This window comes from Melitaea cinxia, chromosome 18 (assembly GCF_905220565.1).
Source record: "Melitaea cinxia chromosome 18, ilMelCinx1.1, whole genome shotgun sequence".
Lineage (NCBI taxonomy): Eukaryota > Metazoa > Arthropoda > Insecta > Lepidoptera > Nymphalidae > Melitaea > Melitaea cinxia.
Window position 1 is genome coordinate 1,166,971 of NC_059411.1, and position 19,280 is coordinate 1,186,250.

The window sequence follows — 19,280 nt, forward strand, 5'->3', positions numbered from 1 at the left end:
ATTATGTTTATCGGCTTAGTTACTTATATTGCGTGATTTTTATAGTGTGAAGCTAGCTTATATAGCATGGTTATTAACATAATAACAACATCATTATAATATGCGTCTTTAGATTACACGTTGTTACAGAATGCGTTGAGGAAATAAAGGTTCACTGCTCGTTCCCGGTAGGTGATAGCATGATAATATCTAGCCTATATGTTGACCCGACTTCTTAATAATATTCGTGCTACATTTGAAGTTATTCCATGCGGTACTTTTTGAGTTTATCCCGGACATACATACAGACAAACAGACAAATAGACAAAAAAAAATATATTTTTGGCTTCGTTATCAATTGTAGATCACACCCCAAGTATTCTTTTAAATAAATTTTTAATGTACAGTTTTGACTTTTCCTTTTTCATTTTATTTTATTTAGTTTATGGTTTAAAAAAAATATCATACCACTATTAATTTGCAATCTGAAAGCAATTTTGCACTACTATTTATTTTTGTGTGACTCACTCATTTGGGAATTCTAAAAAAATTAAAATCGTCATATCAAAAATTTCGATCTAACGGGTAACATCGTTCGATAGCTTAACTGGCTAAAAGCGATATATGTTAAATATAAATATATTATTATTAGGAAAATGTGTTGTTCGTGTGAATAATGTAAGATGTAATTATATAAAATAACTTTAACTAAAAAAATGTTAGGTTCTTTGTGATAGTTGGTGAGTTCAAGAGGGGATTTTGGGATTTACTCGAGCGCGGCAGGTTCTTTTAAGGATACCTTGCACCTGTTGAGGACCTCTTGCTTCTTCGCTATCAGCTGGTGAATGCGTGACGAGAGCGTTACTGGAAGTGTGATCGGGCGGGGTGAACGGGCGTTGAGAGGGAGACATAAGTTAGTGAAGATAGAAAGAGAGAGAGAGTCACGTTTCGTAAGTTTTACTTCAGTCGTGTGGTTTGAAACACACTCGTTTTTTTATACAACTAGGTCGAAAAACAGCTGATGGCAAGCGATTACTGTAGCTTATAGACGTCTGCAACACCAGAAGCATCGCAAGCTCGTTGCCGACTTTATCCCAATTCCCCTCAGGAGCTCTGGTCACCTTACTCACCACAGGAACACAACACTGCTTGAAAACAGTATTATTTAGCTGTGATTTTCCGTTAGTGTAGTTTCTGCTGTGTCCTACCTCAGTTCATAATTAGGTATACCAACAACAGAATATAATTATGTTAGGTTCTTTGTGATAGTGGGGGAGTCCAAGAGGGGATTTTGGGATTTACTCGAGCGCGGCAGGTTATTATAAGGATACCTTGCACCTGTTGAGGACCTCCACCATTTATGAGGCCTCAATATAGAGGGGTGCATCTAGGGCAGCCGATCTGAATAGTACAAAAAAATCGGCCGTAAGGAATACTCGAACGCGTCAAACTAAGATAATAATGCGTAAAAAATAATTAATTATTTTTAAAACCTTAAACGTTAAAATTTTTAATTTAATGCAAATTAAAACAGTTTGCAATAATCGCACAATCGATTGTTGTATGTCAAACGTATTATTTTTTAATTTGCCAATTATAAAATACTAACCGTCGAGGATGTTTTGCACATAATAAATATAATATCATAGTACCAAAAAATTCTGGTCGTTATTTAGTTTATGGTTTGAAAAAAAAATTTATCATACCACTATTAATTTGCAATCTGAAAGCAATTATTGCACTACTATTTATTTTTGAGCGACCCACTCATTAGGGAATTCTAAAAAAAATTTTAAAAACATCATATCAAAAATTTCGATCTAACGGGTACATCGTTCGATAATATTATATGTTAAATATAAATATATTATTATTAGGAAAATGTGTTGTTCGTGTAAATAATGTAAGATGTAATTATATAAAATAATTTTAACTAAAAAAATGTTAGGTTCTTTGTGATAGTGGGGGAGACCAAGAGGGGATTTTGGGATTTACTCGAGCGCGGCAGGTTATTATAAGGATACCTTGCACCTATTGAGAACCTCCACCATGTATGAGGCCTCAATATAGAGGAGTGGATCTAGGGCAGCCGATCTGTAAAAAAAATCGGCCCTAAGGAATTACTCGAACGCCTCAAACTAAGATAATAATGCGTAAAAAATAATTGATTATTTTTAAAACCTTAAACGTTAAAAATTTTAATTTAATCCAAATTAAAACAGTTTGCAATAATTCGCGCAATCGATTGTTGTATGTCAAACATATTATTTTTTAATTTGCCATTTATTAAATACTAGTTGCTGCCCGCGACGTCGTCTGCGTGAACGCTATACAGCACCAAAAATACTTACGTTTATACCTTTTAAAATAACATTCATTTACCCGTTTCTTCTTTACATTTCATATCTACAGAAAAATCTCATAGATGGCACTGCTTTAAAGTTGTCTTATCTACTTATATTCATTTAATTATGTTTATCGGCTTAGTTACTTATATTGCGTGATTTTTATAGTGTGAAGCTAGCTTATATAGCATGGTTATTAACATAATAACAACATCATTATAATATGCGTCTTTAGATTACACGTTGTTACAGAATGCGTTGAGGAAATAAAGGTTCACTGCTCGTTCCCGGTAGGTGATAGCATGATAATATCTAGCCTATATGTTGACCCGACTTCTTAATAATATTCGTGCTACATTTGAAGTTATTCCATGCGGTACTTTTTGAGTTTATCCCGGACATACATACAGACAAACAGACAAATAGACAAAAAAAAATATATTTTTGGCTTCGTTATCAATTGTAGATCACACCCCAAGTATTCTTTTAAATAAATTTTTAATGTACAGTTTTGACTTTTCCTTTTTCATTTTATTTTATTTAGTTTATGGTTTAAAAAAAATATCATACCACTATTAATTTGCAATCTGAAAGCAATTTTGCACTACTATTTATTTTTGTGTGACTCACTCATTTGGGAATTCTAAAAAAATTAAAATCGTCATATCAAAAATTTCGATCTAACGGGTAACATCGTTCGATAGCTTAACTGGCTAAAAGCGATATATGTTAAATATAAATATATTATTATTAGGAAAATGTGTTGTTCGTGTGAATAATGTAAGATGTAATTATATAAAATAACTTTAACTAAAAAAATGTTAGGTTCTTTGTGATAGTTGGTGAGTTCAAGAGGGGATTTTGGGATTTACTCGAGCGCGGCAGGTTCTTTTAAGGATACCTTGCACCTGTTGAGGACCTCCTAAAAAATTGAACTAAAAAAAAATAATGATAATAATTACACACACACATATATATATATATATATGTATATATAGTTCCAAACAAAAAAAAATTGTATCCTCTACGTTAGAATAAGAACCGGTCGGTGGACTCGTCTCTGTTAGAGACATTAAGATAGTCAAAGTTAAGCAATGATGTTGTTGAATAACGCCTACTTTGATAAAAAATAGCAGGTTTTGGGAATAAAAAAAGACACGGTCTTCCAAAAACCCGTGGATGTATTTTAATTGTATATATAAAAAAAAAATTAAAAAAAAAAAAAAAAAAACTGGCTAAAAACACCGAACGGTCGATTTTTGATATGATATTATAAACATTTTTGAATATCATATCAAAAATTGACCGCTCCAGCGGGATTCGAACCCGCGTCTCCTAATTTGTCTAATCGCGTCGCTTAAACCGTAAGTAAAAATCATCATATCAAAAGTTTCGCTCTAGCGGGTACATCGTTCCATAGCTTAATTGGCTAGAGCGCCGACACGGACAGTCGGAGACGCGGGTTCGAATCCCGCTGGAGCGGTCAATTTTTGATATGATATTCAAAAATGTTTAGAATTCCTAATTGTGGGTAACACAAAAATAAAATCGTACATATGATATTATAAATTAATTATTCCACTACTGTTGTCACTCAGCTGTTGTTAATCAAGCTATAACTCAGATACAACTTACTATATCTTCATCAAATCATCATTATAAAATGTTAATATTACGAAACCTTTTTTTTTAAACTAAAGGGGTGAAAATCAAATTGTAAACGTCAATCCGAGTGCGGGCGGGGGTGAGGTCACGTGACGCAATTGTGCAGAAAGTTATGGGGCAGGCGAACAAAACAAACGATTGGTTTCTTTTATTCGATTCTGATTAATATCGTTTACTGTTATTGAAATTTTGTTAATCTACATAAATACTAACTGTGCCCGCGACTTCGTCCGCGTGGAATTTATCAAAAAAGGTTTTGTTTCGTTCGCAGAGTTATAAAATAAATAAATTTCTAAAATAAAATTAGCCTAAGTTAATCCTTATTACATCAGCTATCTGCCAGTGAAATTCTTGTCAAAATCGGTCCAGCCGTTTCAAAGATTAGCCGGAAAATGAATTTTTGTATATGTACCGTGTATACATCCATATGAATTTAGTGAAAACTCGGTTATATTAAAATTACAAACAGACACTCCAATTTTATTTATTTGTATAGATAAATGATTAATAGTACAATAAGTAGGTCGTTAAAAAAGTATTTAAGGTTACTCGTTCATTCATTAGTAACGAAACCTCGAAATTGACTAGATCGATGAAGTAATAATAATAATAAATTCTTTATTTGACCAAATACCGTACAATTTCATAATCCGTGGAACATTCGCCACGGTAGGGTAGATTATGAGTAGGTGACGTCGGCTAAGTGTGGATTTTTGGAAACACCTTTCTAAAGATATAGAGAGTGAAAGTCTGTATGGAATTGTGATACTTTTAACTAATTATAAGACTTATGAGACTTCGTATTTTAGCTGTTGGTAACAATGAAAATAATGTTTCAACATTTTTTTGAATTTAAAATGGGGATGGTAGTTTCTATATAAATTGCAACTACTACTGTCGCCCAATAATAAATATAAAGCCTATTTTTAGTAAAATTTTCATAATCATCACAAATTGTGTTTGCTCTCAAACAAAAAAAAACTGACTTCAATTACATTGACAACTAACACAACATAAGTAGACGAAAAAATAGTCAAGTAAATACGCGTTATCAAAGAATACTCAAAAAGTAGTCAGGAATCACAAGAAAAGCATCAGCTTTTGATTAAGTTAAAAATTATTAAATGAGTGAAAAGTTATGCGTTATAATACAACGTAGGTTGACAAAAAAATAATCAAGTATATACGCATTATTACATATAACTCGAAAAGTAATTGTTAGATCTCAATTAAATTTACATGGCTCCACACGACACTCACCTCCTTTCGATGAAAAAAAAAAACATCAAAATCGGTCCACCCATTCAAAAGTTCTGAGGTAACATACATAAAAAATACAATGGAGTTGAGAACCTCCTCATTTACTGGAAGTCGGTTTAAATTAGTTTTTAACTAAAAAGATTAAAAATAACCAAGATGTCAACTCGATCGTCAAATTACATTCTCTTTAATTAACTTTACACAAAAATTAAAAAGAGGTCTAACTAAAATATATATATATATATATATAAGAAAATTTTCAATGCAATCAATTTGTTGGTTTTTGCACCTTATGTTAATGTGTTTAGGGTTCAATAGAGAGAAACTGTGGACCAATTAAGAGTGACTGCTTTGTCTGGTTGATCGGTCTTTTGTTCGGCACTCGAAAGGCACTAATTAGCGGGCCCCGATGCGAACTGTCGCGGAAGCTTGGTTGTTCATTGTCTTTTGTTGGACTAGCATCCGCGATTGACATAAATATTTTTTTATTGATTGATATAAATATTTTTTTAATTGTATGTATTTTTTTGTTTGCTGAAAAAGTTATTCACTAACAAGTGCGATAGCTTAACAATTGACAAGAAGCAATCGCGACGCATTCGCTTTTGATACACAAACGCTCGCAATAGATTGATAAGTCCGTATTGTTTGATAATTTTTTTTTCTTTTTATTATCTTAAATGCTATTATTTTTAGAAACTTTTAGCGTCTGGCCTTTTATCTGATTATTTTTCTAGTAACTTTCTTCAAAAAAAGACGTATTATCCTTTATTTAGAACGTAAAAAAATGTACATCTAAAAATTAAATTTTTTTAAACACAGCTTTTAGATGCTTATAATGTAAATTTATATCAAATCAACTTCTTTCAACTCGTCTAATTTAATTTAATTTCCGTAAAAAATTATTGTTATTTAAAAACTATAAACCGATCAACTTCATCGTCAAATATAAACCGATTTTACTTTTATTAAATGTTGTCGAAAGATAAATTGTGAAGAATGAACAATGCCACTTGTGAAAACTACCACTTGAATTTGGCGGAATTTTTTTCGTGTCTAGATCACATGATGTCAAACTTAAGTTGACAATTCTTAAGACAGCATAAGTAACATTTCGAATTGATTTCGTTTGAAGAGTTTCGGTATATTTTCAGTAAATAATTAAAATATATAATTTTTGAGGTTGTTTGAATGACGCAGTCAAAGGTCGGCTTTCACTTCAAGGTGACCTCGAGTCGTTTTCAAGTGGATGTTTCGAGAATTACTGAGAATGTTGGTGTAAATAATTTACCTGTATTAATTATAATATATTTATTTATTGTTTAATCATAAAGTTTGTATAAAAACGTAGGAAACAGTTGATAGTGGGTTCCGTAATATCGGACTGCAATAGCATACAAATAATTATTTAAAAAATCTTTAACAAGCAAATCATAATAATTAATAAGAGTAATCTTTTTAATATATGTTTATTTTTTTTTTTAATTGTAAGTCGGTTTTTTATAGGCTTTTTTTAAGTGAAAGTGAATCGCTAAATGTGTTGAACGCGAAACTCGAAAATATATTTTTTAACAAATTGAGGCAGATACTAATGAAATGGAAAAAAACAAAATTGGAAAAAATCGAAGGAGTGAGGTAGTAATAAATGTCTACGAGAGTAGAACCGCGCCGGCGAGTGTGTCTGCGCTTTTCAGCACTTGAAATATAGGACGTTCCTTTAAAATGTTTTGAAATGAAGTTTAGTCGTGTGATTTTTTATAATTAGTTTTAATAGACAGTTTACTTTCCCATGTGACATTGGCGAAATGATATGTGTCAATCTGACACAACTAAAAGCCATTAAGCAAAGAACTGAACTGACAATTTACTTTTAACAGTTGTTAAAAATATTTATGTTATTTTTTTTATTTTTAACTTTTAACAGTAAGTAAGTAGTAAATGATACATCTTTATTTGTTACGTTACTACCTTTTGTATAATCATTCATGAATGGATGTAATTTCAAGATTACATTCAAGATTTCTTAAAATACCTAGTTTTAAACTTAGAAGTAAGTACAGTTTAACTTAGACATAGGTCTCTTAAAGTTCGCGCCAAACATCCCGATTATCCGCAATCCTCATTCAGTTTCCGCCGGCGATCTGCAATGTCAAACGATTATATTTTTTTCTAAAATCGTACTTTTACTAAAGCACTTAAATCGCTTTATTTTGTAACAAAACGTAATTATCCGCTCAAGATACATATCAATAACAAAACATGTCAACAAATCGTCAAACTATAAACATCGACGTAATAAACAAAATAACCAACAATTACTTTGAAAGGGATCCATTTAACGTAATAAGAAATTCAAATTGGCCCATCGTCGTCGCATTGACGTGTAATAGCGCGCGAAAGCAAACAGGAAGTGCGAAGGGACGCCATTGTCGGACGCAGTGTCGCCAACTATGAAAATAATAATTATCGGGGGTTGCTAGCACAATGGTTTTTTTTTTTTTCAAATAACGGGTCGATCGGCTCAAGTGCTTCCTATTATCCGGTCGGAGAGGATTACGCTACAGTATCGTGTTTTTTTATTTTCTCTTTATATATATTTTTTATCGTTTTTATTTTTATCCAGGTGTCGGAGGCGTTCTAATACTCTTTGGTTACTTTACGTTTTTTTTTAAATCTGTTAAGACGTCTTAACCTCTTTGATGTTATTTTTATTTTACATTTTTTGAAGTGTGATAGGAAGTGTTAATATTTTTATAGATTTTTTTTTTGTATTTTTTATGGTTTTCGAAACACGATTCTTAACGATGATTTGATTTTTGTAGATTTCTTTAGTGTAAAACAAATATGATCTTAACATATTAATTGATTTAACCTGCAACATCCCAGAGCTGGGTGTAGGCCTCTTTCTCGATGTAGGTTCAGTTTGTAATATCCCGCTACTAGGCCTCTTTTCCCATGTAGGAGAAGGATCTGAGCTTAATCCACCACACTGCTCCAATGCGGGTTGGCGGATATATTCGCTACTATGAGTAACGATCGCTATCAAGTGCAACATGATAACAACCGGGACCGACGGCTTTACGTGCTCTCCGAGACACGGTGTAGGACCTACAAGGACTAACAGTCAGACCGGAAATAAATATTTGTGTAAACACAAATATCCAATCCGAGCGGGAATCGAGCCCGCGACCGTCGGTGTTTAGGCGCCGCCGACACGGCAAACGCACCATTACACCAAAGCGGTCGTCGGGTAAATTGGAGCTTATTCCGTAATAGGTATATTAAACTTCTGATAAAATGGCTACGTCAATTAATTGTAGATAGACACAATAATAAGATATTTAATATTTTTTTCATAATAACTTATAACATAATATAATATATCTAAGAATAGTAAACTTGTGCGTTTATTTAAATTTTGTACAAATTTATAAATTGAACCTTAATGGCTCAGCGAATGAACAGAAAGTTGCGATTCAAACCCAATCAAACTTCAAGTTTTTGTAAAATCTTTTAAATCTAACTTGAATGAAATAATTTTGATTTTAAGTACTAGTAGCAATGCACGACTTAAAATTTCTTGAAACAGACACCATGTTATTATAGCGGCTAATCTCAAAAGCTTTATTTATTACCAGACTCGGCAAACTTCGTACCATCATATTGCTTTTGTTAAATTTTGATTGATTCGCTGCAGTCGTACGAAGGCTATACGCGTACATTTTCACCACCGACGACCACACACACACACACACACACACACACACATATATATATATATATATATATATATATATTCATGCAACATTCCCCCGAACATATATATATATATATATATATATATATGTTCGGGGATAACTTCGTCGTTTATGAACTGATTTTGATAATTCTTTTTTCGTTGGAAACAAGATATCCCAAGTGTGTTACCATTATAAGGAAGCTAGGACCTGACGATGGAATCCCAGAGATATCGAGGAAAATGCTCGAAAATCGTAGTGATGACTACTGCGTTTGTTAATTTTTTTCGTCTACTTACGTTTATTTGTTGATGTAATTGAAGTCGGTTTTTTTTTCGTTTGCGAGCAAACATAATTATATTTATTCAAGATCTATATCGACGTCGACGCTTCCTATTACAATTTATCGTCGTCTATATTTTTATTTAAAAATCACGACACACAGACCCTCGATTTGACTTCCAATTAATCTCTCTTTAGGCTTCAATTAAACCGAAAGCAAACAAAGGTCCACGGGGGCCTTATGGCCCATGCAATAGGGGCCACAGTTAGTAGCGGGTGGGCGGTAGCGGGGGGCGCCACGTGGCCTAATTACACATCCCCCAACTATTCGTTTTCTTTAATTGAATACGGTTATTTGATTTTTAAATTGACGTCCCTGTAAATATGCCAACGGATGTTTTTGATATTGGCGTGCCTGTGTTATTGCTAATTAAAATTATTGTAATTATTTTTTCTGTTCGGCACTTCGTCTTTGGTACTAGTAAGTGAGAAAGGCGTAAGACTAAGTAATAGGTTTAGTTGAACGACATATTTTGAACCGTTAAAATAGCTGTTCTATCTTAAATGTAGTCATTAATTTTACTTGATTAATATCTTCGACAATCTATACATATAATAAAATGGTAGGAAAGTCAAAACTGTACATTGAATATTTTTTTAAAAGAATACTTGGGGTGTGATCTTCAATCGATACCGAAGCCAGAAATATAGTTTTTAGAATTTTTGTCTGTTTGTCTGTATGTATGTCCGGGATAAACTCAAAAAGTACTGCATGGATTCAATATATAGGCTACAAATTATCACGCTATCACCTACGGGGAACGAGCAGTGAACCTTTATTTCATCAAAGCATTCTGTAACAACGTGTAATCTAACGACGACTATTTGAATGTTGTTATTGTATTAATAACCATGCTATAAGCTAGCTTCATACTATAAATAAAGACATTCTGTAGTATATTTAGTATCAGCATGCACCCGTGCGAAGCCGGGGCGGGTCGCTAGTATTATATAAAACCTTTATTGTGAAATATAGAACAGTATGGCAAAGGTCTGTGGACATATTAGCAGAAACAATTGCCTCCTTTTTATATCTGACTGGAGAAGTGCAGTCGTGCTGCTTACAGGAGATCGTGGCAAAATAATACTCCTTTGAAGAGTTGTGTACTGTTTCCTTAGAGATAATCGTTTGGCTGACCGTACGCTACTAAAGTGCTATAAAATAATTATGTTAGAAATTCAATTACATCAATAAGTAATACAACGTATGTAGACGAAAAAAATTAACAAAAGCACCAGTCACCATAAAAATTTTCGAATGTTCCGCTTGATTTCTCTAGGATGCCATCATCAGATCCTGGTTTCCTGAGTACCACCCTTGGCATATCTCCTTTTTAACAAAAAAAAAAAGAATCATCAAAATCGGTTCATAAACGACGAAGTTATCCTCGAACACACACTCACACACACACACACACACACACACATATATATATATATATATATATATGTGTAAGTATGGTCGACTTGAGTAACCTCCTCCTTTTTTGAACTCGGTTTAAAAGAGACACGGTGACGATATCCACCAAAAGACATACTAGAAACGTCTCATCGGATTTATTCGTTATCCGATCGAAACAGAAACCGTCGCTGTAAATAGGACGGATAGATTAGAACGATTGTCATTCGTTTTTATTATAAGTGCACATTATGAACAATTCATGTTTTACCTGCCTTTAAGAGTACACCTGTACTTCTATAATAAGTTAATAACTAGATGTGCCCCGCGGTTAAAAAAAACTGATTATAATATTATACCTACAGCGCTTTCCTAAGTAAAAGTTACCATATAAAAAAACGAGTGTGCTTTAGATCACACGATTGAAGCAAAACTTCTCCAGCAAATAGGCCTGCGCAATACTTTAGCCAACGGGTTCATACAAACACGATCGATGTGTATGGAAAAGTTTTTGATATTCTAGAACGGATTTACCGGTGACCGCTGATAAATGTTTACGGTTTTTAAAATAATACCGATTGTTAAGTAAAGCTACACCTCGCATCTAACTCAGCTCGGTAGCGGTCTCTACAACCTTTATTCCGCCGTCATGCCCGGCCCCGGCCGCGCTCTTGAGCACGTGCGAGGCACTGACTCTAATTATTTCGACTCCAGGTCCCCACGGTCGAGTGGGGCGTCTCGTTTATTTTACGTTTTTTTTTAAATTCCTCTTGCCAAGAAACAGTCGAGTGACGAACTGGAGGGCCGATCCTCGTTCAAGATGACGTTGTTCGGGCTCGTCACGATTTTCACCAATGAAACGCTTGGCTAGTTTTGATGTACGAGTATTTTTATTTGTAATTTTTCAGTTTTCGTGTTTATAAGTGCAAGTTTGAAACAAGCACTTTTTTTCGTAATCCGCCAAACGGCGTGACAGTTGATGGGTGAAATTATCCCTTGACGAGTGCTTTTGTTTGCTATGATATGTTATAAAATGTTTGTAGTAAATTAATTTCAATGGTTTAAGATCGGTTTAAGTGGATTGATGGTGGATTGGAAATCACATATAGAAAAGGCATTATAGTAAAATTTGTAAATAAGTCCGTGGATGGATAGGTTTTATTTTTAAAGTAAAACTTCTTAACTCACGTTTGACTTGGGGAGTAAACTGGTGAATGCGTGACGAAAGCGTTACGAAAAGTGTAATCAGGCGCGGCTAACGGAGCAAGAGGGAAGGGTGCAAACACACATTTTCTTTCTCTCATAGTCTGTTACGTTTCGTATAATATCTAACAGCAGGCCTATTATTGATAAAGAAGTTACTTCAGTCGTGTGGTCTAAAGCACACTCGATTTTTTTTTTTTAATAATAAACATTTAAAGAGTTTTTTCATAGTTCTAAGACATTTAAAAAAATTGATATTTTGATTCACTTGTATCGTGATTTTAGTCACTTTGTGTGCGGCTAAATAATTTTTAATGTCATTGTGTTAGTGATAGAGAGCCTTACACACTTACAGCTTAAGTAACAGTTACAAGTGGATATTCACTTTTATGTCTTTGGTTCAGGATAAATAATAACTTGTATTAGCCGATACGGTTCAATGGGTAGATTGTAGGGTATGGGCTATGAATAAAAATATATTTTTGCAACTTAAATCTAAACAGTTAGTACCTACTTTGGAAATGTGTGTATCTATTTATTTGTCTTCAATGACTCAACGTGCGTTGTGGTAACGCACTACCAAAACCGGACACAGATATTTATAATTGTACGGATCTGCTCCAAACGATCCTTGAACCGTCCACTGTTGACATTAAAGCGGCTACTATACTAGAATTTTACTATACAGCTGCTAAAACGGTTGCTATGTAGTATAAAATGAAAAGTCAACGAAATATGAAAACGAGTAAAGCATATACGTGAAAAGATAAAATTAATTGCCAAAAAAAAAAAACGTAACCTCGCCGCAATCAAGATTGCATACACCTTATAAAAATACACGTCGGGTATATTCAGACTTTCAGACGCCCTGAGCTCCAGCACGACCGTTACTTGGTATTATTTCGGCGCGAACGCGACGCCGCCCTAGCGATATTATTGCAACGCCTATTTGCGACGCTTTCACGGCATGAATGTGTCGCGTCGGCGTCCATTAGGTGCCTATTATGTGTACTGCTTATTTTTATTTTGTATTGCTCTACACGTCAAGGAGGTACGTTGAAAGCGTAGTTTTTTTTTTATATTTGGAAACCTTTAAAAGTTTACGGTTAAAAGAAATTGGTTGACATTGACGGTAGGCGTATGTGGTAATGCTGACGGTCCTGTGATATGTACTTGCCTGTAATTAAGTATTTTATGGAATGTTAGAAACTTATTTGAGATAACGCCATATTTTTCTAAGTGTGTATGTGTCTTCCTTCACTGGACAAAGATTTTTTTCTTTGCGTAGATACGGCTATCCACTGCTTCAATAATAAAGTCAACATGATTAATTGTATGCGTAGGTGCGATTAACGATTGTGATGAATTTATCTCAAACAACTTAACTGAGGTAGGGCACAGCAGAAAATTTCCTGCCCAAAAAATGGAGCAGCTCGATTCGGGTAGTACCTCGATCTCACAGAAGATCACAGCTAAATAATTAAATAATACTATTTTCAAGCAGTGTTGTGTTCTTGTGATTGATTAAGGTGACCAGAGCTCCCGGGAGGAATTGGGGCTAGGGTCGGCAACGCGCTTGCAATGCTTTTAATGTTGCAGGCGTCTATAGGCTAAGATAATCGCCGTTGGGTGAGCCGTACGCTTGTTTACCGACTTAAATATATATATAAAAAAATATTAAAACAAATACAATGTAAAATCGATTAATTTAATCTCATAAATTGTACAATATCCGGAAACGCGCTTGCAATCCTTCTTTCTAGTGTTGCAGACGTCTATAGGCTACGGTAATCGCTTACCATCAGGTGAGCTGTGCGCTTGTTTACCGACTTAGTTATATAAAAAAATATATTAAAACAAATACAATGTTAAATCGATTAATTTAATCACATAAACTCTACAATATCCGTGACACTTCATTAACTTAAAAAATATATTAAACATAAAAGCAAAAAATAAAACCATTACACGTTAACTAGATTAAAAAAAAAAACGTCGAAATTGTACGAAAAAAAAAAAAAACATTCAGAGCCTCGCAAAACTCATATAAAGACTGTAGGTTCATAATGAAGGCAGTAGCGAGCCCCACGTTGGGCGCCATGCGACAATGGCAACTAATGGCGACGCCTCGTTACCCACTCGGAGCGAGAGCATAATTATAAATGGCAAGAACTCCAAGAGTGGGGACCATCAGAATTATCACGTGCCTTTTAAAGATTAACTACGCGCTGAATGTTCGTGCTCGTGGGAATAATCAACCGCGATGTGTTCGCTGTAATGATATTTGTGGCTACACTAGCTAGTGTGAAAGGATGGGCTACGTTTTGTGATTCGGATTTTCTAGCTACAAATTTTACAACTTTAGTAGTTGAAATACTTTCTCCTCCTTCGTGTTGTTATAATTAAGATAAACGAGTCCCTACTTAATATTATAAATGTGAATGTACGTTTGTTTGTTACGCTTTTGTGCGAAAACTACGTAACCGATCATCGTGAAACTTTGTACACATTTTCTTGGAGGATTAAGAAGTAACAGATTACTTTTTATTTAAAAAAAAAATCAATGCGAGCGAATCCGCGGGTAAAGGCTTGTGTTCTATAATGTAATTAAACATATTTTTGCTCATACAGTAATGAACTACTACTTTTGATACTTAAAATTCTTTTTTTTTTTAGACTGTTATAGAGTTAGTATTAAATAAAACACACCATGCGTAGTGTACAGAATCAATATTAGATTATACAGAATCTACGAGCATATATGTATCTTCTTCGCCTCAGTTGATAAAGTACAGTTTATCTCTGACATCATGTCTGAGGGAAATTTTCTGCTCAAAATCTGGAGCAGCACGACTGGGGTAGTACCTCGACCTGACAGAAGATCACAGCTGAATAATACTGTTTACAAGCAGTATTGCTTCTGTGCTGAGTAAGGTGATCAGAGCTCCTGGGGGGTTGGGGGTAGGATCGTCGACGCGCTTGCGATGCTCCTGGTGTTACAAGCGTCTATAAGTTACGATAATCACTTGCCATCAGATGAGCCGTATGCTTGTTGGCCGATCTAGTTGTAAAAAAATGTTTTGGGAAGTTGTACCTGTTCTTACCATTTTAGTCCGTTCTTAGTCATCGTCATCATCACTTCAGCCTACTGCAGTCCACTGCTGGACATAGGCCTCCACAAGTTCGCGCCAAAAATGACGTGAACTCATGTGTGTTGCCCATAGTCACCACGCTGGGCAGGTGGGTTAGTGACCGCAGGGCTGGCTTTGTCGCACCGAAGACGCTGCTGCCCGTCTTCAGCCTGTGTGTTTCAAAGCCAGCGGTTAGATGGTTATGCCGCCATCGGTCGGCTTCTTAAGTTCCAAGGTGGTAGTGGAACCTTGTTATCGCTTAGTCGCCTCTTACGACACCCACGGGAAGAGAGAGGGTTGGGTATATTCTTTGGTGTCGTACCCACGCATCACCGCCCGGTCTTAGTTCGTTCTTACTCAGGTAAATAAAACTTAATCAAATATACCTACAGATTAAATTGGCCTTAAGTTTAACATAAAATTCGTATCTTATTGACATCGAGATCAAGTAATACGTAACAGCGCGTCGTCACTCGCTTTACTCGTCGAAAGCCGCACTCTGAAAGCTCGCGAGTGTTTGAAAAGCTTTGTTTGTAGGAGCGCTAAGCTTAAAGTAAGCGATCGGTGGCGGATCTGTTGTATCGCGGGCAAATCCTTTTAGATCCAAAACTTTGTGCCCGACCCGCTCCTGCTCTCTGAAATAAGCCGTTTCTGTCGTGGATATAGATTTTGCTAGATGCGGCAGTGATGTGTGTGTGAATGTGTTGTGGGTAGTTAATGGTTTTTTGTGTTTAATTTATGGTTGGTTAAGAAAAGGAAGTAAGATAGAGCGTGTTTGCAGCTCGTACTAGCAGGGTCCGACCAGCCTTGTTTTATTTTGAATGAATGTATGATTTTTATTGTTCTATAATTTGTGCCTTCTATACATCACTCATGTTTACTTCAGCTTCTTGCAGTCCACTGCTGGACATAGGCCGCCACAAGTTTGCGTGTTCGGCTCGTTCGGTGTGAACTCATGTGTTTTTCCCATAGTCACCACGCTGGGCAGCCGGGTTGGCAGGGCTGGCTTGGTCACACTGAAAATGCTGCTATCCGTCTTCTCTTCGCCTTCTTTTTTAATATGATAGCATTCCAAATTGTAACGTTTTGTTTTTCATCGTGAGTTTTTTCAATCTTACGATGCGATCGAGGTTCCATCCATTCATCCTCGCAAACTTCCGCCCATATCATACATACTAGCTGTGCCCGCGACTTCGTCCGCGTGGAATTTAACAAAATCTTTTTGTTCAGTTCGCAGAATTATAAAAAAAAGTAGGCTAAATTACTCCTCATTACATCAGCTCTGCTCAGCTTCTGGCAGTGATAGTCTCGTCAAAATCGGTCCAGCCGTTTGAGAGATTAACCGGAACAAATAAAACAAATTGTAAATAATGTCATTTCGGTATACGAGTATATACCGTGTATACATTAATATGCATTTAGTAAAAAGCGGTTATTTTAATTTTACAAATATACACTCCAATTTTATTAACCGACTTCCAAAAAAGGAGGAGGTTCTCAATTCGACTGTATTTTTTTTTTTTTTTTTTATGTATGTTACATCAGAACTTTTGACCGGGTAGACCGATTTCGACAAATTTTGTTTTAATCGAAAGGTGGTGTGTGCCAATTGGTCCCATTTAAATTTATTTGAGATCTAACAACTACTTTTCGAGTTATATCTAATAATGCGTTTTTACTTGACGCTTTTTTCGTCGACCTACGTTGTATTATACCGCATAACTTTCTACTGGATGTACCGATTTTGATAATTCTTTTTTTGTTGGAAAGGGGATATCCCTAGTTTAGTACCGTGATAAGGAAACCAGGATCTGATGATGGGATCCCAGAGAAATCGAGGAAAACTCTCGAAAATCCGTAATAACTTTTTACTGGGTGGACCGATTTTGATAATTTTTAATTTAATCGAAAGCTGATGTTTATCATGTGGTCACATATAAATGTTATCGAGATCTGATAACTACTTTTTGAGTAATCATTGATAACGCGTAGTTGCTTGACTATTTTTTCGTCGATCTACGTTGTATTACTTGTCGATGTAATTGAAGTCGGTTTTTTTTTTCGTTTGCGAGCAAACACAATTATTTTTTATTTGTATAGATTAGTAGGATAAAATGCCACTTCAAACGTACCTAGATCCGCGCGCAAGATATTAGTGCATCACAAAGCGAACGATTAAACACTCGTCGACGGTTTCACACGGGTTGGCATGCGATTTGCAAGCGGTTTTAAGCCGTCGAGTGTCGTCGCGTTTTGTTTGTGAGCTGTGACTTACGCCCGTAAGTTGTGACGGAGCTACGCGTCACGTTCTGGTGCTGGCTATTTAGGTTTGCGTTGTCGAAATGTTAGCGTTTCGAATGTCTTACGTAGAAGTCGTGATTGTATTTAATGTTATTTGTATTAATTAATATGTAAAATATGTTTCGAATGTAGATTTTTTCAATGATACACTTTAATTATTAATGTTTGAGAAATCTGATTTAACATCAAGTATCCCCTCTACAAGTTTTGCCATGATATATGGTAGTGTCTTCGTATCAAGCTTCTGTTGCAACAGGACCGCAAATTACTCATTAAATAATTATAATAGTTATACAGATGGATAATAATATGCCTTATATTGTTTAAATAAAATAGATATCTTGACAAACTTAAGATGTTTTAATGGTATGACGCTGTCAAATTGACACATTTGAATGAGTGAAAGTACGGGACCGATTAATCTCCTTCGTTTCTTCTCCATTCTACGTGACATCAATAATATCATCGAAATCATCGGTGCTAGTTTGGCACTGTTGGAAGCCATTAATCTGAATGAATGAATGAGTGACAGTACATGAGTACAGCGAATTCTCAATATAAAGATACTAAGACATTCCAGTTATTCAAAGCGTATAACCTACGATGTATCAATTCCTAGAGTTCGATGAAAAACTAATTAATTGGTCTACTTATAACAACGTCGTCGTAGTTCAGCGCCATCTATGAAATAGTAGCGTTAACTTTAGCCTTATCCAATAACTAGTTACTCCAAATACTTATTGTCTTTTAGAAATATTGGGAAGACGACGATAAATTATAACAAAGATTACAGAAATATATATTATTATTTTGTGTAAATGTTGCGAGTGCCAATGTCCTATACACTGAGAGCGTAACAGTATTTTATTTGAAATCAGTGTAAACATCTTTTTAATAATGTCAGTTTATTAAAATATCAACTTTGTTACAGATCGCTCACAATCGTTCGGTCCGTACCGTAGCGGGTACATGCCGCGCCAGCAATACCAGAGCCAAGGATATAACCGTCCCGGTAACCAATCAAACCAGGATGGACATGGCTCAAATCAAAGCAGATATAGTTCGAACCAAAACAGATTCGGCTCAAATCAGGACAGATCCGGCCCACACCAGGACAGAACCGGCCCACACCAGGACAGATCCGGCCCACACCAGGACAGATTCGGCTCAAATCAGGATAGATATGGTTCAAACCAAGACAGATATGGTTCAAACCAGGGCTACCAACAGAACCGAGGCGGCTACAACAGAAACTACCCACAAAATCAGAGTCAAGGACACTCTTCAGTTGACAAATACAGAAATCGACAGAGACCGATGATGAACCAGCCGAGTCAGAACCAGAATCAGGGAGAGGGGGGTTCCAACCCGAGACACAATCGAATTACCTCGCATCCGTATCGTAGAATGTAATTGTTAATTAAAAAAATGATATCAGTAAATTTGATATTAAAAAAAAAACATAGATCAAAAGACAGACGGTCACACGTGAAAAACTTAATAGTTAAGACAATTCTCATGTAAAAAGTGAAATGGGTGAAGTTACTTGTATTTTTGCAGAAGATGAATTTATTGTTTAATTACAATTTAACTTAGTAATTAAATGGGAATAACGATATTTCGTGTCATCTCCATTCTACGTTTTGTTTATGATTTTTGTGTTTCTGTGGAACTAGTAGTTACAATACTTATTAATAATGATATAAAACATGAATGTATAAAAAAATATATAACAGTTAAATGCAATAAAATTATAGAAAGTTTTTATCGGTAAACAATGATTAATTTTTTTTTTAATTTATTGAATAAAAAAGGTACTTTTTTTTGTTATCACTATTTAAAAAAAAAAATTGTCGTTGGTTTAAATAAAAATAATAATTATATCTGCATGAATACAGGTAATAACATTGGATCGTTT

General features: G+C 35.0%; 1 protein-coding gene across 1 annotated transcript in view; it reads left to right on the top strand.

Annotated features, from left to right (window-relative positions):
* Positions 1-19,001, top strand: part of LOC123662432 (5'-3' exoribonuclease 2 homolog) — a 35,166-nt gene extending 16,165 nt beyond the window's left edge. Inside the window, exon 17 of the mRNA XM_045597275.1 lies at positions 18,294-19,001. Within this exon, the coding sequence (XP_045453231.1) occupies positions 18,294-18,775 (482 nt within the window). The 3' untranslated portion in view covers positions 18,776-19,001. The remainder of the gene's footprint in view (positions 1-18,293) is intronic.
* Positions 19,002-19,280: the final 279 nt, after the last annotated feature.